This window comes from Poecile atricapillus, chromosome 20 (genome assembly GCF_030490865.1).
Source record: "Poecile atricapillus isolate bPoeAtr1 chromosome 20, bPoeAtr1.hap1, whole genome shotgun sequence".
NCBI classification, from domain to species: Eukaryota; Metazoa; Chordata; class Aves; order Passeriformes; family Paridae; genus Poecile; species Poecile atricapillus.
Window position 1 is genome coordinate 10,949,784 of NC_081268.1, and position 21,657 is coordinate 10,971,440.

The 21,657-nt window shown below is 53.3% G+C and overlaps 1 protein-coding gene across 4 annotated transcripts; it reads left to right on the forward strand.

The window, feature by feature from the left end:
* The first annotated feature begins 40 nt into the window (after positions 1 to 40).
* On the forward strand, positions 41 to 21,112 carry TRAF2 (TNF receptor associated factor 2). Of its 4 annotated transcripts, none has more exons than XM_058853361.1 (10): positions 41 to 2,032; positions 4,144 to 4,364; positions 4,935 to 5,013; positions 5,362 to 5,460; positions 11,954 to 12,025; positions 13,554 to 13,628; positions 14,575 to 14,934; positions 15,859 to 16,036; positions 17,556 to 17,704; positions 18,387 to 21,112. In XM_058853361.1, the coding sequence occupies exons 1-10, from the start codon at positions 2,015 to 2,017 to the stop codon at positions 18,603 to 18,605; spliced, it is 1,470 nt and encodes a 489-aa protein (XP_058709344.1). In that variant the 5' UTR covers positions 41 to 2,014; the 3' UTR covers positions 18,606 to 21,112. The 4 variants fall into 4 exon arrangements, with proteins under 4 accessions (XP_058709344.1, XP_058709346.1, XP_058709343.1 ...); XM_058853360.1 differs by lacking the exon at positions 41 to 2,032 and adding an exon at positions 2,062 to 2,298; XM_058853362.1 differs by lacking the exon at positions 41 to 2,032 and adding an exon at positions 2,831 to 2,924.
* The last annotated feature ends 545 nt before the right edge of the window (positions 21,113 to 21,657 follow it).

The window sequence follows — 21,657 nt, forward strand, 5'->3', positions numbered from 1 at the left end:
CCGAAGTTCCCGCATGGATTATTGGCTTAATTGCGTCCGGTTGTGACGTAGCTCCGTTTGATAGGCGCAGTGCCCTGCCAATCAGCTTCCTCTGTCTCCGATTGGCTGACGCGCGCCCCACCCTGGGGGCGGAGGCACTGGGACCGGTCACCCGGCACCGATCGCTTTGTTCCGCGGCGCTGTCACGCTCCTTGGCCAATAGCCCCGGCCGGCCGAGCCGGGCATGCGCAGTGCGGGCGTTCTCCGTGGCGCTTCCCCCGCCGTTGGTTCGGGCCGCGCCTGAGGGCGGCGGGCAGGGCGGCGCTGCGCTGAGGGCCTTTCGTGCTCCGGGGAGCCCGGCACAGCGTCCCCAGGATGGACACGGGCATGGGGACGGTCCGGAGGGGCCGAGGGACTGGTTTGGTTCAGCCTCGAGAGGGCGATACTGAGGTCAGACCTCACGGGGGGCTGCAGCTCCTCCCGAGGGGCAGCTCCAATCTCTGCTCTGGGACAGGGACAGCAGGCAGGGAACGGCTGGAGCTGGGCCAGGCCAGGCTCAGGCTGCACAGCAGGGCAAGGTTCTTCCCCCAGAGGCTGCTGGCACTGCCCAGGCTCCCCAGGGAATGGGCACGGCCCCGAGGCTGCCAGAGCTCCAGGGATGCCCAGGGTGGGATGTTGGGGGGTCCGGGCAGGGCTGGGGGATCCTGGGGGTCCCTTCCAGCTTGGGATATTCTGTGATTCGGTGAAAATCCCATCAGAATCACCCCGAAAGTTTCGCAGTAAAGGCATGAAAAGCTGCTCCTGCTCTCGTAATTTCTGAAGTGAGAGGCCATGGGGTTAACGCTGCCCGGAGGGTTTTTGTGGGGTCTTCCCATGACAAAGCGCAAGAGGAGCGGTCGGACCCCAGTCACGGCGATAATCCGGGCATTGCTCGGAAATCAGGTGCCAGAAGGGCCCGTGGGTTTGTCATCTGTCATCTGTCACTGCAACACGCCTGATCCCGGCTGCAGGGGACAGGGGAAAGCAGCTCTGGCGGTGGGACAGCAGCGGGGTGCAGGACTCTCCCTGTGCCGTGCGGTGGAGCCGGGATGTCCCGGCAGCAGGACTGGGGGCAGCCCCGGGTGGTCCCATCCGGGTGGTCCCACGGCTGTCGTGAGCGATTCCCGGCCGTTCTGTCCCATCCCGTCCTCTTCGGGAGCAGCCCCACGGCCCCGTCCCGCGGCGGGCGTTCCAAGCAAGCCTTTGGTGCGGTTTCCTGTCCCTTTGGGAACAGCACGTCCTGCCCCGGCACCGCTACCCGGTCACGGTCATTTCAGGAAATGCAGACAGTATTTTTCTTCGCCGGATGACATCACCAAGTTTTCCATGCTGGTGTTCCCAGACCACTGCGGCTGTGCTGGGAAAAGGGCTGTTGCAGCGCAGTGTTGCATGCCGAGGGAGTTGTGCCCATGCCATTCCCGGTGCCGACACATGCAGGGATGCACTTTTCCCGACTCCCTGACAGGGAACAATCCCTCCCTGACGGTGCCTGAGCAGCACCTGGCCCCGAGCCCCCCACAGCCCTGTCCCGCCCTTCGCTTCGACCCGCTCCTCTCTGGCCCCGTCTTCGCACCCAGGCTCCCGGGAGAGTCACCTTGGGCACTGTGTCACTGCTGTGTCACTGCGCCCAGCTCTGACGGCGAGGATTTCCCCGGCCCCGGTGAATTCCCCGCGGTGAGAACGCGCCCGTCCCGTCCCCGCCCCGCCAATGCAGCGGGCGGTAAAGCCCCGGAGCCCCCGCGCTGGAGCCGGGCTAGGGGGGCAGGCAGGCTGGGGACCCCGGCTGACAAATCCTGCTGCTGTGACCTTTTGCCGAACAAGTTCCCCTGCGTAAAGCACCTCGCCGTGACCTCAATGCGGGCTGCGCCGCGCCTTTCCCCCACGGCATTTTTCCTGCCACCGGCGTCCTGCCGTGTCCGTCCTGCCGCCGCCCATCCTTCCCCACAGCTGGCCTCCACCTGTCCCCCGAGCTGGAGCCACGGGACGCGAGGTGGCCATGGCACTCTGTGCGCAGGTAGGCGAGGGCCCACTGGTACCCAAAATGGCCAAAAGTGACTTTAAAACAATTCCTCAGGGTGCCAGGGCTCGCTCCGGGCCGTTTCCCAGGGACCGGGGCTGCTCATCCGGGGAGTGCAGCGGGAGGTGGCTGTCCCGAGTGGGACCCCGCGTGGGTTATATTGCCGCAGTCCCTCCGGTCCCCCTCCAGCATGTGCAGGAGATGCACGAGGGATCCCAGGGGATGGACGGGGAGCCCCCGGGATGGACGAGGGGACCCAGGAGGTGGGTGAGGTGGGCTCAGAGGATGGATGAGGGAACCCATGAGGGAGTCATGAAGGAGTGTGAGAGCGTCCCGGGGGTCTGTATTCATTCCCAGCAGGGTCCCCTGAGGCAGGGATGTAGCAGGGGACAGTGGTGGGTCAGCGAGGAGGGGTGCTGGGGAAGAAGCGACAGAGGATGGGGTAAGGGAGTGACTGAGGAGCTCAGGGGAGGTGATACTGGGTAGGTGATTGAGGGGGTGACTGGGGATGGCAGGGAGAATAGCTGGGTGTGACGGTGGGGTGTTGGGAGCGGTGGCAGGGATTGATGTGGTGGTGTTGGGGGTGGAGATATGGGTGATGGCGGGGTGGTTGTCGGTGTCGGGGGTGCAGGGATGGGTGATGGTGTGTTGGGAGCATTGGGAGTACGGGGGTGGCAGATGGTGTTGGGGGTGTTGGGAGTGCCGGTGGTGTCGCGGTATTGCGGGTACAGGGGTGGGCGATGCTGTGGGAATGGCGAGGGGCGCGGGTGGGCGGGGCCGGCGCGGGTGGGCGGGGCCGTTGCCGGCCGGTGGGCGGGGCCCAGCTCGCCACACGTGTCCGGGGGCGGGGCCTGGCGGCGCTTCCGGTGCGGGCGCGGAGCGAGGGCCGGTGAGTGCGGGGCCCTCAGGGAGCGGCGGGGCCGGGCTTCGCTCCGCCGGGAGCCCGGCCCAGCAGAGAGCCCTCCTGGCCGCGGAGATCCCGGGACACACGGGGGCAGCGGGGCAGCCCCGGGCTCTTCTCCGGTTCGCGGTGTCTCCGCTCGTGGGGGCTCCTCCCGGAGACAGGCTGGGGGTGTTCAGCTGGGGAAGAGAAGGCTCCGGGGAGAGCTCAGAGTCCCTTCCAGGGCCTGAAGGGGCTCGAGGAGAGCTGGAGAGGGACTGGGGACAAGGACATGGAATGACAGGACAAGGGGGTATGGTTCCCAGTGCCAGAGGGCAGGGCTGGATGGGATATTGGGCAGGAATTGTTCCCTGGCAGGGTGGGCAGGCCCTGGCACAGGGTGCCCAGAGCAGCTGGGGCTGCCCCTGGATCCCTGGCAGTGCCCAAGGCCAGGCTGGACAGGGCTGGGAGCAGCTGGGACAGTGGGAGGTGTCCCTGCCCATGACAGGGAGTGGAATAAGATGAGTTTTTCAGGTTCCTTCCCACCCAAACCATGGGACTCCATGGATGTGCTCCTTAGGTGTTTTAGGTGGCTGTGGTATGTAGTCACAGGGAATGAAGCTGTGAGATAAATAAACAGCCAAAAAACCCCATGTTATTCTTTTCCTCATTTCCAATTTGCTCATGCCTCTCATGTCCTCATTTTCCATCCCTCTGGAGAAGCCTCTGTGCCTGATTGGACACCAGCACTAAATCTGGGCTGCACTGTGTGCCCAGCTTCCCCCCAGGAACACCTGGGACCCGCTGCCTCTGGTCAGAGTTTTGGCCCCTCCTGACAGCTAAGTGTGAAAGCAGACATTGGTAGCCTGTGGTGGCCGACAGGTTTTTGGTGAACTGAGTTCATTATATTTATTTCTCATCACTTTTAAGACAGTTTTTTACCTTACTTGGAGCAAGAAGCCTTGATATCTCTAAACAGGCTGCATTTCAGTCAACTCAGACAGGAGGTTTTATTAGGTCTGTCTTTCCTGTCTCTGTGTTTTAGATTTAGTTCTAAAACTCAAGTTTCCCCCCATATTTGGGAGGTGAAGGCAGGCTTGTGGTGTGGTTTACATCAGTGTGTTTACTTGTGTTGGGGGACAGTCTAATAATGTGTGAGTAACACAATTTATATGACAATCACCCCCATGCAGTTATAATCAGTTGGAGAAAATACTTTTATTTTCAGTCTCTGGAGATACAGCCAGAACTTTTCGTTCACATGGCAGCAGCAAACTCTTCTCCACCTGGTTCATTGGATCTAAACCAGCCTGGGTTTGCAAAGGAGATCCTGGGAACTAAACTGGAGGTCAAATACCTGTGCTCTGACTGCAAGAACATCCTGAGGCGGCCCTTCCAGGCACAGTGTGGCCATCGCTACTGCTCCTACTGCCTGAAGAAAATCATCAGGTAACTGCTCTGCCATCAGTGGGAAGGCAAAATGCTTGAAAAGGCGTTTTCAAAAACAAAAGCAGAGAAAGTGTCTTTTTTAGGACCTTCTTAGAAAGGGAGCTGTGCTCAGTTATTGAGGTTCAGCATCACCTCTTCTCTGAGGGAATGTGTAATCTCTGACTTGCCTTTGTTGTTGCCTCAAAAGTTCTTTTTTCCAGAATCCCCTGCATTGTTTTTGTCACTGAGGAGGGAGTCCAGGTCTATCACTTGTCTCCTTCAGTCCTCATCGCAGTCCTAAAGTCATCATTTTGTTGTTGTGTCAAAATGGGAGAGGTTTACGCACAAACTGTCTTCCTTGTGTTCCGTCTCACTCCTGCCTTTGAGTGAGGGAAACCTAATATTATGATTAGTTGTCAGAAGAAAAAAATTAAAAACAGGCATCAAAAATACACACAAGCAAAAGCTCAGTGTTTGCTTTAAAAATAAGAAAACACTGTCATTTCATAAAGTTACCAGAAATCAATTTATTGTTAAATAATAAATTAGTTTGTTTTGGTTGTGTTTGATGATTATTTTTCTGTCTGATAGTTCTGGACCTCAAAAGTGTGCCAGCTGTATCCAGGAAGGAATATATGAGGAAGGAATTTCTATTTTGGAAACAAGCTCGGTAAGGAGAAAGGCATTGAAAAAAAACCTAGCAGATCACTGGTGTCAGTAATACCAGTGTCAGTTTTTGTTTAAAATACGTGCTCTGAGAACCCCTTATTCCTAGGAACCCTTTTCTTCAGCAGTGGGAAGGGTGATTACTGTTGGACTCCTCAGTGCTGAAGTCCAGGTCACGTGTGTGTAGTGGTGCCCTACTTAAAGCTGTCACAGCGATTTGGTTGCTGTTAACGCACCTCTGAGGGCTGATGGGGCAACTGCTGTGGGAGGAGTTTTCAGAAGAATTCAAAGTCCTGATCAAAACTGCAACCCCTCAGTAATATTTGTGGTTTGCTTGTTTTTTCCATTTCAGGCTTTCCCAGATAACGCAGCACGACGGGAAGTGGAGAGTCTGCCTGCTGTCTGCATCAACAGTGGCTGCACCTGGAAGGGAACCATCAAAGAGTACGAGGTACAGGCCAAAGCAAGGCTTGGCATGTCTGCATCCTTCTTTCCTCTGTTTTTGGGGAAGGCTCAGGGTGCTGTCCATGCCCGCTGACAGTGGGGAAAAGTTGTCAAATCCCTGGACTTCACTGTCAGCTGGAGAGGTTCCCTGAGTGAGGGTTTATGTGCCCTGCTGTGGGCACAGGCTGGACTGAGATTGGTTCAGATTTGCTTGTGAGTGTGACCCTTCCATGGTGGCAAACACCTGCTCTCTTTGCAGCTCTTTTCTGCTATACAAGACTGTCAAGAAATTGCTGTACCATTAAATGGTTGTGAATTTATCTGCATTTTGTAAACCTAAAACTTCAGACTCCATCAGCTCACAGAAAGTGACCTGATCCCATTTCTGCTGTCTCCAGAGCTACGAGGGCAGTGGGATTGGATGTTGGGTACTGTCTGGTCACCCATCACCCCAAGCTGTTCTGGGACATCAGGCTTCTGGACAGGATGGTTTTTCCACCTAGTTTCTCCTCAAGGAGCCTACTAGCTTTTTAATCCAGGTTTTAGTCATGGCTGTGGGTGTTTGGTCCATGACATGTGAATGTATGTGAAGCTTTTGTCTCCTGAGGAAAATTTTGTCATCCCTCTTGGAATGGCAGAACCACCACATGGAAGGCCTAAGATAAGAGGAATACATTTTATTTCCCTCTAACAGTTGCTCCAGATAAAGATCATAGCCTGGTGGTTCACAGAACTTGGGTAATGACTGAGATGTGTTTCAGGAACAGGTTTAACCCCAGTCTGTCCAGGCTAACTTTGAGATTCTCTCAGTGATGCCATTGCAAGGTAGAATGAAGAAGCAACAGCTGTGCATCAGGCCTGAGCATTCTGCCCAGACTGTTGAGCCTGTTAGCAGAGAGATGCTTCTGCAGCTCTGCTTCCTTGTCCTGCTGTCTGAGACTTCTGCTGTGTGCTCAAAGTTGAGTCCAGAAGATGAGGATGTCTGTGCTAAATGGTTCTGCTGGTGTGAACTCTCATTTGTACATTTGTGAGAGGCTCATGTTGTGGATGTGGGACTGAAGAAGTGTCAGGTGAAAAGCTTAACATTGCCAAAGCACAGAGTTTGGGGATTCCATGTCAGGGAACAGAGTATGCTGGTACTGAGGTTTCAGGTTCAGGCTGTGCTGGTGGTGCCTGCACATTGTTTGCTCCATGCTTTAATTTTTGCAGGTGCTCAGAAGTCCAATGTCTTCTGCAATGATTATAGTGAGCTCATCTTCATTAGACTAAACCAAATTACATCTGTCAGCAACTTCCAATGCTGATTGTGCTGTGGCTGATGAGCCCTAATGAGAACTTTTTCTTCTGGTTAAAAAAAAAAGTCAGTGTTTTCCTGCAGAGCTCAGCAAAAATCTTCAGCTGCCAAAGGTTCTCCCTGTGCATTCTGACAAGTGTTTGAGTGCCTGAGTCTGGCCAGAGTTCAGAAGTTCTGGGAGTTCAGAAGGGCAGCAAGCTGTCCTGGGATCAGGGCTGCAGGAGTGTGTGATGCCCCAGAACCTTGCACACAGCTGATGAAGAGCTCCTCAGTGGATGAGTCTGTGCCTTGTTTTCACTCTCCACCTGATCTTCCCAAGCCTCTTCCCAAAGTTTGACGTTTGCTGGGACAAAGGATAATTGGTAGAGGTGTGGCCCTGGAGTGCCTGGGCTGTGGGTCTGTAGCACACATCTTCCCTGCCAGAGATTTTTGTGAGTCTTGAGGAGTTCTGTGTGGTACAGGGGGTGTGGGGGTTTTCAGCAGTGCTGCCTGTTTCCTCTCAGGGGCTGAGTCGCCTCTCCTGCCTGCCCTTGTGGCATTCAGCCTAAGGAAGGAGGTTATTTTGTGCCCTCTCAGGAAAAGCTGACTCTTTCCTAGGAACTGGTGGGAGGAGGCAAGGTCTGGCTTGTGTTATCTCCTCCCAGATGCCTGCCAAAAAGCAGTGGCATTTAATCAGGACTGGCTGTCCCCACGCTGCCAGAGCCAGGCGTGTGGCTGAGGAGGGCTACACATGACATCACTATTTAAACTACACTTCTTCAGTTGAACGGCTGCAGCAGCCCAGAGCCTCTCGGTACCTTGGTTAAACCCAGCCTTCAGGGCCACAATGCAGAGCTGCCTGCTGCAGAACTGCTGCATCTGGAGCTGCGCCCTGGGTAACGTCCTGCAGCAGCTCAGCACTCCCACTCTGGAAAGTCCCTCAGAGCTATTTCCGACAGGACATGGAAAGTCCCTCAGAGTGAATTCACTGTTTGCTAATTTAAAAATCCTGTGTTGTGCTGAGAGAGGCTGCTCTCCCCTTTCAAATCTAGAGATACTGTCACTTCTGGTTTGCTAATCCTATCAGGGCACACGGAGGGGAAAAGTGTACTGTAGCTGGAAAGCTCAAGCCTCAAAAAAAGGAGTAAAATGGATTTCAGTTTTGCTTTCTGTTCAGGTGGACTGAAGTTTGGCTCTCAGGGAGACACGAAACTGAATGCGTGCAGTCTGCTTGGACATGACTTAGACTTCTACTTCAAGCTATGTAAACCATATGAAATTTAAGTCTGGACTATGTCTGCACTTTTCAGGGTCTGTAAATATTTAGTGGCATTTGGATAGAGTAGTTTGTGGCGGGGGCTGGAGGGTTTTTCCTTTTATTAGTGACCTTGTTTGCTGTTGAATCTGTCTGCATGTGCATTTGGAAAATCACGCTGTGGGCATGAGCCTTTAGATTCAAGAGCAAAGTCTGAGGAGAGCTGCAGAAACTAAACCCAGCCCATTAAAACAAAAGGAAAAATCTCAAAAACGGTCCCAGTGATATCCAGGAGAGGGAGTTTGTGGTTCCTCAGCTCTGGTGTGTTTTTCTTCCTGCCTTACAGTACCTCTAGCTGCCCACATCCATCTATATGTTTATCAACATACTGTTGTCAGTTTTCATACACTATTTATGCTTTTCATCCCAGCAGTTCCCTTCCTGTGCCCTCCCCCTGGGACTGGGATGGGAGGAGGGGGCTGAGGAGGGGTACACACAGGGTCAGCTTTGGCATTCCCCTTGGTTACCCCAGACAGGGGATTTAACTCAGCCTTCTTCAGCTGGAAACAGAATTAACTGAGACATAAGGAAATGAAATTGTTCAATTTCAGGAAGGAGAACTAAGTTTTAAATTTACACATGACATCACTATTTAAACTAAGTTTGTGGGGCTCAAATGAGAGTGAAAAATGGAGTGACTTTCCAAGAGCAGGGGATTTTGCAGGAGAGCTGCAGCATGCAGCTCACTCAGAGCTTGTCCTGCTGTCCTTTGTCCCTCTGCCAGTCCTGCCCTTTGCTGTGACCTTCCCACAGGCTCTGGCAGAGGTATCTCACAGCAGCTGCTTCAGCAGTGGCATTTCCCAGCTGCCTGCCTTGTCCCTTCGCTGGAGGGGGAACCCAGTGTCATGCCGATGGATTCCTAACGTGGTTACAAGACCTCCAAAAAACTGGACCTGTGTGGATGTGGCAGGTTATGAGCAGAACAGCCAGGCAGCAGGGGCATGTCCTGCTCTGCCGCTATGGAGCCGGTATGGAGATCATGATTTCCAGCAGAAGCCTCTTCCAGAGTTGAAATCAAATTTAGCAATACCCTGAAGTGGCTGAGGGAGAAGTAGAGAAGCAGCTTATCCTGGCATTGCATAGAACCAGAGAATGTCCCACATTGGAAGTCACCCACAAGGATTATGCAGTCCAGTTTCTGGCCCTGCACAGGACACCCCAACAATCCCACCCTGGGCATCTCTGGCAGCAGTGTCCCAGCCCTCCTGTAGCTCTGGCAGCCTTGAGGCTGTGACTTTCCCCTGGAGAGCCTGGTCAGTGCCCCAGCACCCTCTGGGGGAAGAACCTTTTCCTAATATCCATTCTAACCCTGTCCTGACACAGCTCCAGCCATTCCCTGGATGGCTGCTCCATCCCTGGAAGTGTCCAAGGCCAAGCTGGATGGGGCTTGGAATGACCTGGGACAGTGGAAGGCATCCCTGCCCATGGCAGTGGGGTGGAATGAGATGGACTTTAAGGTCCCTTCCAATCCAAACCATTCCCTTATTCTGTGATTCTGTGATTTCCCTCACACACAGCTCCTGACTCTGATCCTCTCAGTTACCCTGGTCCTTCCATGGGCAGTGGTGTCTGATTTTCTAACCTTTCTGGTCATTCCAGAGAATGGTGGGTGATGGGCAGGCTGCTGTGAGGTCGTGTCACTGTTTATTGTTAGGGAAAGAAATTGATGTGTGGATCAATCAGCAGCTTTGGTTGTAATTGAGTGGGAAGAACTAGGTGTTAGTGAAGGCTGTTAACTCTGCCCCATTTGATTTTCCTGCTTCTGCTGTTGGAAGCTGCAGGCTGGTGTGTGCCTCGCTGGGTAGCTGTTGCCTTCCAGCTTCACTTTAATTCTTCCATGGCTGTCCCCTCCCTCTGATACCAGTCCAATTTGGTTTCCCTCTAGGAGAGTGCCTGCTCTTGCCTAGCCCCCTTACAGCCATGGCTTTCTAGAACTCCCAAAAAGTTTCCAAGCAAGTGCCTGGATGTCAATGGTGCTTATCCCTGTAGCAGAAGCTACAGCTGTGGGTTTGGGAAAGATAGAAACAGGAGGATTGCGCCATTGCTGGGGGAGTGGAGCGTGGCAGATCGGGCTCGAGTGCCAACCCTTGCTCTTGGCTCCAGGCTGAGTTGGATTTCTTCCAGCAGTGATACCATCCATCTCTGTTCTGACACCCACGTGGGGCGGGAGGAACAGGGGTTTCCAGAAGAGCTTGAAACTATTTATACAGAAATGTTTGGATCTGCTCTGGCTGAAGCTTCTGGGTGTCTTTAACCATTTACATACAGAACAGTTGCACTTTGAGCTCAGAAGGGCAGTTTTCCTTCCTGTGCTGCAGGCAGGGCTGCCCACTCCTGGGCGTTACATCGTGGTGCAGAGGGCAGTCAGGATGGAGGATAAGTGCTGGGAGGTGGAGAGTGCAGAGGGGGTGGTAGTTTCACACCCAGCATGTTGGCATGGGAGACCATAAGTTTAAAATACTCCCTTTTAAAATAGTTGCCTCTGCAGTGAAGTTTCCTTCTTTCAGCCAGACCATCTGTTTTGCCAGTGCTTTGTGGGTCATGGGGTAGATATTATCAGGTGTTTCTAGAATATGAGAGCAGTAGGTGGGTAGAAGAAAGGGCTCAGCCTCTTTGAGTGAGTGGGATAAAGGCGGGAACTTGGCCTCCTCATCCTCCTCTGCGGGCAGCAGTGTCCGTGGGGACAGCAGTGTCCGTGTGGGCAGTGTCCGTGGGGACAGCAGTGTCCGTGGGGACAGCAGTGTCCATGTGGGCAGTGTCCATGTGGGAGCAGTGCCCCCCAAACCTCGCTGGCTGGCCTGTCTCCAGGGACACACTGTGGAGCTCTGAGCTTAAATTGCTCACCTAAAGCATAAAAGGAGAGAGTGACTGAGAAGCTGGAGTGGAGCTACTGCTGTTTTCACTTTCCACTTCCTGAGGTGTGACAGGGTGAGGTTTGTGCGTGTTCCCCCAGAAGGCAACAGAGATTCAATGTCACCAAATTTTCAAACATCTGGTTTCAGATGGCTGCATTAGAAATGCTCCTGGTTGGATTTTTTTTTTTTGTCCCTACCATGACAGGAGGCTTCAGTGCTCTTATCTTTTAATTTGAGTTTTGATCTGCATATTCATGATGTTTCCAATGTCTTGTTTCAACTGGTGGGTGTATAACGAGAAGGTTTAAGCAGTATGGAAATGGCACAGAAGCAGAGGCATGTTCCAGCATTCCACTTAGCCAGCACTGTTGCCCAAGAGTCTGCTGAGGACAGAGTATCACGTTGCCCTGGTATAGTAGTTTAAATTCAAACCTACCACACCTGGTCATTTGTTCAGTCTCTCTGGCCATCACCCAGCCCTGACTCTGGTTGCAGAGGCAGGTGCTTGTATGCAGGGACTGGTAAATAAAACAGATTAAAAATATTTTTCTTTCTGGTTGAAAAATGGTACCCTAATTCAAATGTGAAGATAAAATCAGACAGCTCAGCCTGGTGTGTGATCAGCTGGCACGGGGCCTATGCCTCAGCTGACTGATAACCATTACAGTGGAAAAATTACCCAAATTATCCTGCTGAGGTAGTGGCTCACTCCACTCAACCTGCCTCAACATGTGTTCTCCTGGCAGAGCCATAAATGGAGTTTCCCATTGATTATCTTTGCCATCAAAGCAACAATTTGATTTTTTTAAAAATCATTGTAGGAGCTTTTAAATAGATGTTGGGGCTACATAGGCACCCAAAATTGGGGTAGCCTGGAGGTCACACGATGAGTCAGCAGCTCAGAGGGATCAGCATGACCAAGGTCTGAATGTAGGTTGGTAAATCCAGTGCTCAGCTGTAATAAGGTATAAACCCACCCCCATGGGATTGTGCCCATCACAGAATCGCCATGGGGCTTTTATTTGAGGACAAATATCTCCTGTACATTCCTTCACAGGCTCATGATGAAGTCTGCCCTGAATTCCCGCTGACTTGTGAAGGCTGTGGGAAGAAGATTCCCAGGGAGAAGGTATCCATCCGACCCCGTGCCACAGGGGTGTTTGGTGTCCTGGTGGGCTGAGCTTGGCGTTCTGGGAGCAGGGAGGAGCGGAGTCCATGAGGAAATGAAATGGGGAGAACAACTGAGTGGCAGCTGTTAGTGTGGATGTGAGTTTTCCATAAGTATGGATGTGAGAGAATGCAGCTGACTTGCAGGTCAGTGTTGGTGCTGCCACTGCCACCTCCCTTACAACCCTGTCTGGGGACAGAGCCTCTGTGGGAAAAGCACACTCACAGGTTTATGTTCTGTGTAGAGCAATCAACCACTGCTGCAATTTTTGAAAGAGAGCCCATCTTCAGCTATATTAATTGATACCTAATTAATCATCTAATGGAATCCATGCCTATAGCATCTCCAAGCTGCTGGCTCCTGGAGCAAAGCTTAAAAGTCTGAAGAATTCAAGTTTTGGGAAACATTTTCAAAAAGCACAATCATCTGAAACCATCTTGCCTTTTACAGGCAAATATTTTTAGTAGCAGTGTTGGAAAAAGCCCTTCAGCAGGGCAGGGGAACAGAGGTAGCAAAAAGAGGAGCAAAAGAGTTCTTCCAAACGGGCAGCATAAGGTGGGGCTAGGGGTGGGGGTGCAGCCCACCTTTTCTGCAGGTTGGGGTTTGGGGTACAGCCCTGCTTGTCTGCAGGTGGGAGCTGAAGCCCTGCTGGGAGCCAGCTCATGGGGTCCCCATGAGTGAGTTACTCTGAGTTTAAATTTTAACTCCATGTTTATCTCTCCAAACTGCTGTTGACTATTTGCAGCCACGTTAACTCTGAGTAACCTGACTCATTATGCAAGCCAGATGGATCTAGAAGCCATTAAAAAAAGTGGTTTAAAACCATTTTTAATTGACATCTGTTGTAGCAGATGTAGGAGTTAAGTGGGGAGGGAATATGGTGGTTTTTCAGAACAGAGCTCTGGTAGATGATGGTGAAGGGTGTACTAAACCCAGGCTGAAGCTGTGACAGTGCTTGTTGGATTAATCATGTGCTGTGTGGGAACCTAAACGAGTCATCTCAGTGCTGAGGGGTTAGTGGCACCTCTCTGCAGAAATGTAATGCTGGGATGGAAGTAAAAATACCAACCTGTAGTACATCCTGACCGGAGTTGTGTGAAGTGCCCAAAATGAAATGTGCCCTTGTTTCATGGGGTTGTTTCCTATGCCTCCCATTTCTCCAGTGTCAGGGAAGTTCATTATTCTGCATCCACAGCTGTATTCACTGCTTTTTCTCTCTTGCATGTGCAGGTGAGCAGTGAGACCTCCCAGCCATCAAGAGAAGGAGAAATTAAGCTTTCTTCAGGGGTCAGGGCTGTATTTGTGTTCCAGTGAAAGGCACACCTGATGGTGGGCAGAGCCCAGGTTTAGTGGGCACTGTGACAGCTGGTGATTAGTCACAGCTTGGGCATTCTTCAGCTTGGCTGCAGTTTCCCAAATGTCAGAGAGATGGAAAGGGAGCACTGGGGATGTATAATATCTAACATTGCCTTCCTTCCTGCCTTTCTAGTTTCGGGACCATGTGAAGACGTGTGGCAGATCCAAAGTACCTTGCCGTTTTGAGGCTGTGGGCTGTGCTGAGGTGGTAAGGGCTCCTCTCTTGTGTTACCTTGGGCCTTTTCAGTCCCAGCATTAGAGTTCACCCGCAAACTGCTGCTGCCCAAACTGTCACATGTGTTTACCTTCAGGTATTTGATTAAACCCATTGCACACAGAGCTTCACATCATCTGCTGTGCAGAGCCTGGTGTCCCAGGAGTGAGACTCCTGTGGAAGGAAATCTTCTCCTACTTTAAGAGCACCCTAAGTGCTTTAGGACTCTGGTGGCTATTCTGCTTTCAGGAGGAATGGCTTCACACTGCCAGAGGCCAGGTTTAGATGAGATTTTTAGGAAGAAATTCTTCCCTGTGAGGGTGGTGAGACCCTGGCACAGGGTGCCCAGAGAAGCTGTGGCTACCCCTGGATCCCTGGGAGTGTCCAAGGCCAGGTTGGATGGGGCTTTGAACAACCTGGTTTAGTGGAAGGTGTCCTGCCCAAGGCAGGGAGTGGGACAGGATGAGCTTTAAGGTCTCTTTGAATCCAAGCCAGTGTGTAATGACTTGTGATTACAGTGATGCTGTAAGCAAAGAACTGGAGGAAGGCCATATTTCTTTATATCACTTAGTTTTCGCAGGTCCCACTGGTTCATATAAATCCCTCCTCCAGGGAGTTTTGTGAGGCTTTGTCCTTTGTTGCTTTTAGGTACGTATGACAGAGCTTTTCTGGGAGGGGTTGGAGGAAGGTAGAACAGACCAGTACAGCTGGAAGTGTTTAGTATCCCTTATTGTATGTGATTTGAAGCATTTCTAAAACAAAACAAAAACACACACCACCCCCACCAAAACACATTTTAAAATTCTTTCTTAGTTTTGTTTTCTCCTATAAATGCAAATTTAAAGCTGATGTTGTGACCTGGATAGGAGGAATTTGTTCTGTGGATGGTTACAGTGTAGATTGCACATGCTGAATGGGGGATGTATTTCTCTTGATGTAGGTGGAAAATGAAAAGCTCCTGGAGCATGAGAGGAAGTGCTTGACAGAGCATCTCTATATGCTGCTGAGCTCTGTGCTCAGCCTCAAGACTGGTGCTGGGGACCCGAAACCTCTTCCTGTCCTTTCCTCATCACAAAACAGCTCCCCACTGCTGGCAGCAAACTCACTGTGCTCAGAGTCAGAGCTCTCCCGGTCCCTGGAGCTCTTGGGAAGGTGTGAGGCCCTCGAGAGGAAAACAGTGACCTTTGAGAACATTGTTTGTGTGCTCAACCGGGAGGTGGAGAGAGTATCTCTGACAGTTGAAGCCTACAGCCGCCAGCACCGGCTGGACCAGGAGAAAATCGAAACACTGAGCAACAAGGTGTGTAATGGCCTGCCTGGGCTTCCCAGCACTCCCAGCACAGGCTGTTTCCTGTTTCCTTTCTGTGTCATGAGCTTGCAGAGCTTCATCACCCGGCCCTGAAACTCCACAAATCTGAAGGCAGGACTAAAATACCCTTTGTGTCTGTGCCAAATCCTCAGCAGTTTCCTGTAAAAGCTGGGAATTTAACTGACCTGCATAAAACATCAGATCTCTGTTAGTTATCAAGCTGGGCAAGATACTGAGGGGTTGTTTTTCAGCGAAGTTTTCCAACAAGAGCCAGAGCACCCAGAATTTCACTGCATCCTCTTGTGCTACATCTCACTGAATCTGTGGGGCTGCTTACCTTCCAGACCTGTCCAAAGGAGTGCTGCCTTTGCCAAAGGAGTGCCATCAGTGCTGCTACCTGCAGCAACAGGATAAAGGTGTGAAGGAGCTGCCTCCATCAGTCTGCTCCAGCACAGTCCCTGTGGAGTGCTCCTAGTGTTCCTGGCACCTGGAGCTGTGCAGTTTGCAGTGTACCTGTACTCTCTGGGCAACTGTGTGAGCTGGCAGGGGTGAACCCTCCAGAGGGTGTAGGTTTTTTTCTTTCTCGATTTAGTTCTGTCACAATGCTGAGTTTTTGGGGATTTTTCCCCATCCTCACTTCTTGTGCTGCTCAGCCAATGGAGCAGCTCCTTGAAAGGAGTTTTACATTGGCTATGGGAAAGTTTCCAGCTCAAGCACTGAGCTGTATCGATGAATCTTCTCAAGAGTGACAGGGGGCAGAAGGAAGCTCCAGTGAATTGGCTTTTGTTGCTCAATTTCTCCCTCCCGTGGTCCCTGTCCATTCTGGAGAAAGTCTCTCACTGGGGTCTGCCAGGGTTTGCTGGCTCTCCCAGAGCCCGTGTGTTTCTAGCCTGCACCATTTGTCCCACTGAGCAGGTCCGGCAGCTGGAGAGGAGCATTGGGCTCAAAGACCTGGCCATGGCTGAGATGGAGGAGAAGATCCGCAACATGGAGGCTTCCACTTACGATGGGGTTTTCATCTGGAAGATAACGGAGCTCGCCCGGAAGCGTCAGGAGGCGATAACAGGCCGCTCTCCTGCCATCTTCTCTCCAGGTATGTAAAATCCCCAAAATCTTTTGCATCTCAGCTGGGTGTGGGTCTTGTAGCAGGTCCTTTGCTTGGGAGATGCTGCCAAGGCCAGGCTGAGAAAATCAGGCCAAGAAAAAAATATTCCTTGTGGAAGGAGGTGTTTTGCCTTGGAGAGTAAAGCAGGCATGGCAGTGCTGTTCCAAGAGGGAAGAGAGGGCTGAGAGGAATGAGGTGCAGGCTGTGGATGGGATGAGAAAGGGAATTGACTGTGACTGGTTTGCATTAAATGTAAAGGCAAGGAAATACCAGCTGATATCTGTGTTAAAGAAAAGGGAAGTGGAGTTACTGCTTGCAGTGTCGTGAGGACAGAGTGATTGCCACAGGGTTTGGCAAAGGGCAGAATCTTGAGTTCAAAAGAGCAAATTGTACAAGGAGGGTTGATTCAGGGCCTGACCTGGGACAAGCCAGGGTGAAGCCCATCAGTCTGGGGCGGGGGAAATCGGGAGGGCCTTGCTGGGTTCTTGCTCCTTGCCTGGGCCAAGGAGAGCAGGATGCCCAGCTACCTGGTCCCTCTCCCTTGGTACTCCTACTACTCTGGAGCCACCCTTCCTCCTGTTGTTCAATGGGTTTTACATTCAAAGGTGATGGGAGTGCTGAGAAGGCCCAGAGGGGCAGTGGGGATGTTCTCCCTGGACAAGCAAAGGGGTCATCTGTCCTGAGGGCCTTTGGGTGATGCAGGTGGGGAGGAAGGAGCAGAGAAAATGAGCTGGGGATTGCCAAGAGGGACACAGTGACGAAGACCCGATCTGCTCCTCGCCCTGTGAAGGAGCACAGTGTCTCTGCTGTTCATAGTCTGCCTGTTGGGAAAAGCACCAAGTCCTGCAGTAAAATATTGGCTGTGACCTCTGATCTCTGCCTGTGCCTGCTGAGCCTCACCAGTCCCAGATGTGCTGCTCTGTGCTGCTGTGGGAGGCTGACTTATGGCAGGTCCCCTTACAAGCTGTGACCCCACACAGGTCTGGTGTCACATCACAGGCATTCCCAAGACTGCTGGGGAAGGAAAGTGCCTGAGATCCCATCTCGGCCATGCCCAAGCCATGCCATGGGGATCCAAATGAAAACTAAAGCTCACTTGTTTGAGCCCCTGCCCTGACCAGAGGCATCAGCTCACAGTGGGGGTGCTGAGGGTGCTCTGCCCCCAGCCAAGTGCTTTGTGAGGGGGGATTGTTCCTGCTCACCAGCGTTACTGCCATGAATCAGACATCCTTCAGCACTGGGGTGCAGCCCCAACTCTGGGGCAGATCTCCCCTGGCAGTGAGGGAACAGCCAGGGGCCTGGCAGCAACTGCTCTGTACACAGCATCTGCTCAGGCCAGGACCTGCACTGTCTGGCCTTGGGCTTTCCAGACCACCTTTGGTGCAGCCCAGACCTGGCTCCTCCCAAGATTCCAAATTTAAGAGCCCTCAGAGTTCAGAGAGATCTGCTGGTGCCAGGCTGTGCTGCATTGGACCCTCATTGTGCCTGTTCCACCCTTCTCCGACAGCTTTCTACACCAGCAAGTACGGCTACAAGATGTGTCTGCGCGTGTACCTGAACGGAGATGGCACCGGCCGTGGGACCCACCTGTCCTTGTTTTTTGTGGTGATGAAAGGACCCAATGATGCGCTGCTGCGGTGGCCCTTCAACCAGAAGGTGAGTCTGGAGCAGAGCCCACTGTATCCAACCATGGCCTCTCTAGTTTGGCACCTGCTCGAGCTTCTCAGCACTGTCACTCTGGCCCACTTGGCAAGGCAGAGGAAGGGCCCTGTGTTGGCTGCCCTGGGGGTTTCCCAGGTGTGCTGAGAGCACTGGCTGTGCTGTGGGGCAAGGGAGTGACATAGGATGTTTGGAACCCCACAGAGCCTCTGCAGGGGTTGAGGACAAGGGAAGGTTGTGGTGGATTCAGAGCTCTGGGACAGCGGGTGCTCACTCCATGTCAGGAGTTCAAATCCCAGTTTCTGGGCACTGCAGGTTTGCAGAACACGTGGAGACCGAGTGAGCAGGCACAAGTGGGTGCAGAGAGGACAGCAGCCCTGGCTCAGGGTTGACCTGTGTGCAGTGTCAGTACTGAGAGCAAGGTGTAGGTTTTCAGTCAGTCTGACAGCCCTGTGCTGCCACAGGGAAGTTTCCAGTGACAGGCAGGTTGTGGGGATGGGGAAGGATTCTACAGGACATTACTGAGGTGATGTTCTCTGCTAGATCCACTCAGAGGCATTTCTCCGATTTGCAGATGTGCAGGGTGGCTGTGGCTGCTGGTATCTGCACGTGTTGCTGGGCTGGGCTTCCATGTGCCTTTTATTCAGCCACTCCCCTATGTTTTCACCTTTCCCCACAGGTCACCCTGATGCTTCTGGACCAGAATAACCGGGAGCACATCATCGACGCCTTCCGGCCGGACGTGACGTCCTCGTCCTTCCAGCGCCCCGTCACGGAGATGAACATCGCCAGCGGCTGCCCCCTCTTCTGCCCTGTGTCCGTCATGGAAGCCAAGAACTCCTACGTGCGTGATGATGCCATCTTTATTAAAGCCATCGTTGATCTCACGGGCCTCTAACCCTTCTGACCTCGGAGCAGTGAGCATGGAACCAGCACTGCCCAGGGCATCTCCTGCTTGTGCTGCACTTCAGGCAGGTCTCAGAGCGAGAGGGGGCGGCGCACAGAGGGGAAAAGCCCTTCCTGCAAAGGGACCTTTGCTCTGAGTGGAAACGAGGTGTCTGATGGGAGCCCTCTTTCCTGAGGAGAGGGTTGGGTGGACACTGGCAGGCTGTGGGATATGGAAGATTCCCTGCAGGGACTTGGGTGTCTGAACTGCTGCTGTCTGGACTCCAGTGGAAACTGGAGAGAGCGCTTGCTCTACCAGTTTAGCCAGCATCTGCAGCTCTCTGTAGTAAAACAGTGGTTTGCCCTGCCTGAGCTCCACCTCCTGTGGATTTTGGCTCAGCTGTCTAGGATTTCCTTCTGATATCTCTGTGTTCCTGGAAGTTATATGCTGTGAGGTGCTGAGTGTGGAATGGGGCAGGAGGTGCTGCTGCCCAGGAGGGACTGTGGGGCAACATCGGGGATGCCCGTAGGGAGGGAGAAGTGAATCTGCTGTGGAGATTGTCCCTCCTGTGCCAGGAGAGGAGGGTGACACAGAGCTCAATATGCACCCTGAGAGCCCCAGACCCTGCCCCCCTCTGCCCTCTGTGTGCTGAGCAGTGCTGGGTGGGATGGGTGCTGTGCTGGGAGCTGTCTTTGCTCATAGGCAAAGGCACAGGCTCTCAACTGGCTTCGCTGCCATGGTGGGATAGCTCCACCAGCCTTTCCAGGGCTCTGCTGCTGTCGAGCTCCACGTCCATCTGCAGCCACACTGCTGTGTCCATCTGGGCACTGCCACCTCAGGCAATGGGATGTGTACTCTGCCCGTGCAGTGAGCACTGCTGGCCACTCCCTGCCCTCCCACAGGGCCTGCAGTCACCAGCAGCAGATCTCCCTCACTGTTCCTCCCCATCCCTGAGCTCAGGAGTCATGGGCCAGGTGGCTCTTTCTCCACTCAGTGCCGTGTTGAACCTGCAGCCACCTGGGTTGGATCTGGCTGGAACTGGAGAAGTGAAATGTGCTGTCCCCTTTCTGTCCCTGGACTCCTTCCCTCTGGGCAGCATATGTTCAATAACCATGAGAAGGTCTCTCCTGTTGTTAGTGGGGAAGAACTGGCTGCCACATCCCTGCATAGTGCTCTCTGCAGCTTTGTTGTGGCTATGGGTAGCTCTGGATGGGCCCTGATCCAGGGTGTACTCAAAGTTTTGTTGCCTCCTTCGCTTGGGCTTTCCACTCCCCTGTCAGGGGCTGAATGTGCCCCAGGAGATGTTTTGCTGGTGACAGGAACCAGCTGTGAACACCCTGCAATGATCAGGGGCCTGGGCTGGCTCCTGTGGTGCTCCTTGAGCAGTAGGGCTTGTCTCTGCAGGGTCTGGCTGTCCCCCACATGCTGGCACTGCCCTGATCTGCCCCTGGGGCTGTTTGGAATGTCCCTGCTGCTGCCCAGGAACTCAGGGGTGCCCAGTGCCCTGCAGGCTGGCCTGGACCCTGGCCCAAGCTGAACCTCTTGTACCCACAGCTGCTGTGCTGGCCAGGGGCTCTCCAGACAGGTGCTGGGGTGACCTGTGAGCCCCCTCTGGAATTGCTGCGTGGAGCTTCTCACATCTGTGTGTGCAGGGCCTGGGGACAGACCCAGCCCCTGCTGTTGGGGCAGGGGTACAGAAGCTGGTGACAGCACAGCCTGACTGTGGGAGGGGGATGACAGGACCCTTCCCTTTGGGCAAGCCGCCCCCCTTCCCCCTGCCAGCCTGTCCGAAGGGACAGATCATGCCCTGTGTTGCTGCTCTCACCCTGTGCCTTATGAGGAAAATCCAGGCTGGCAGAGTCCTGCTCCCATCTACAGCAGCTCCCCAGGGACACTTGGGAAACAGAAGGGAGGGGAAGGTTGACTCTGTTCATAGAATCGCTGAGAACTAAGTTTTATGTGGTCGGAAGCTTGTTCTGTGTTGATCAGAATGTCTGCTGCAGCAGGGCTGGGGGTTCTGGCCATGTGGTGCCAGGAGGGACTATGGAGATGCTGGCTCAGCTGGGGGATGGGGGCTGCTTTTGGGATAGGAGCTGGTCCTCCTGCCCCAGCACATGTTTGGAAGGTCGCTGGGAGAGTCGGTGCTGCAGCAAAGCTCAGGCTGAGCCCTTCAGGCCACAGGGTTACTGCTGTCAGCCCCTCCTGCTGACAGCTTTTTCCTCCTCACCCTTCTGGTGCTGCTGATGCTCTCCAGGCCTTTTTTGGCTTTTAGCAGCTCTGGAGCTGGCAGCAGAATTGTGCTTATGTGCTGCAGGCAGGGGCCCAGCCCCTTCCTGAGCACAGCTCTGCCAGCCTGGCAGCCACACAGACAAGCACTGGACACGAGCCACCGCTGGATTTTTGTGGGTTTTTTTCTCTTTTGACCACACCATCTCAGCCTGGCACTGTGAACTAAGTTTTGTTTTCTTTGAGGGTGCAGTATGGTCAGAACCACTAATAAAAGCTGTTTGAACAGCATTGTTGTGTATGAGCCAGGGGATGCTGGGCACAGCATGGGGGGGATTGTCTCGGGGTAGGGGGGTTTCTGTGCTAGGGGATTATTTCTGTGCTGGGAACTCTCCCCAGCTCCTGCCTCCCTGCAGGAGGATTCCCAAACAAGGAGGAAACAGCAGGGGCTGTAAGGGGAAGGGAAAGAGCTGGAGTCTGGCTGCTGGAACTCCACTGGGCCAAAAGGCCAGTGGGAGCCAGTGTAGCAGCACTGGGCACGTGGTTCCAATGGTTCTGCTGCTTCTAAGGCAAATCCAACACTCCTCTTCCTGAGCTGTAACAGCTCTGAGCTCCTGCAGAACGGGCTGCTTTTCCCTCACTGCTTTTGGGAGCCCAGAGCCTGCAGGATGCCTGCTCCTGCCCCTCCCAAGCTGCAGCACCAGCCCAGGGACTAAACCCATGTGGGGGCAGCAGCCTGGTGGCCTCTACTCACTGTGTGTGGAAGAAACAAACACAAGGGATGACCATGGGTGCCTGTCCCCTCTGGGAAGCCCCCAGCCCCCCTTCATACCACAGC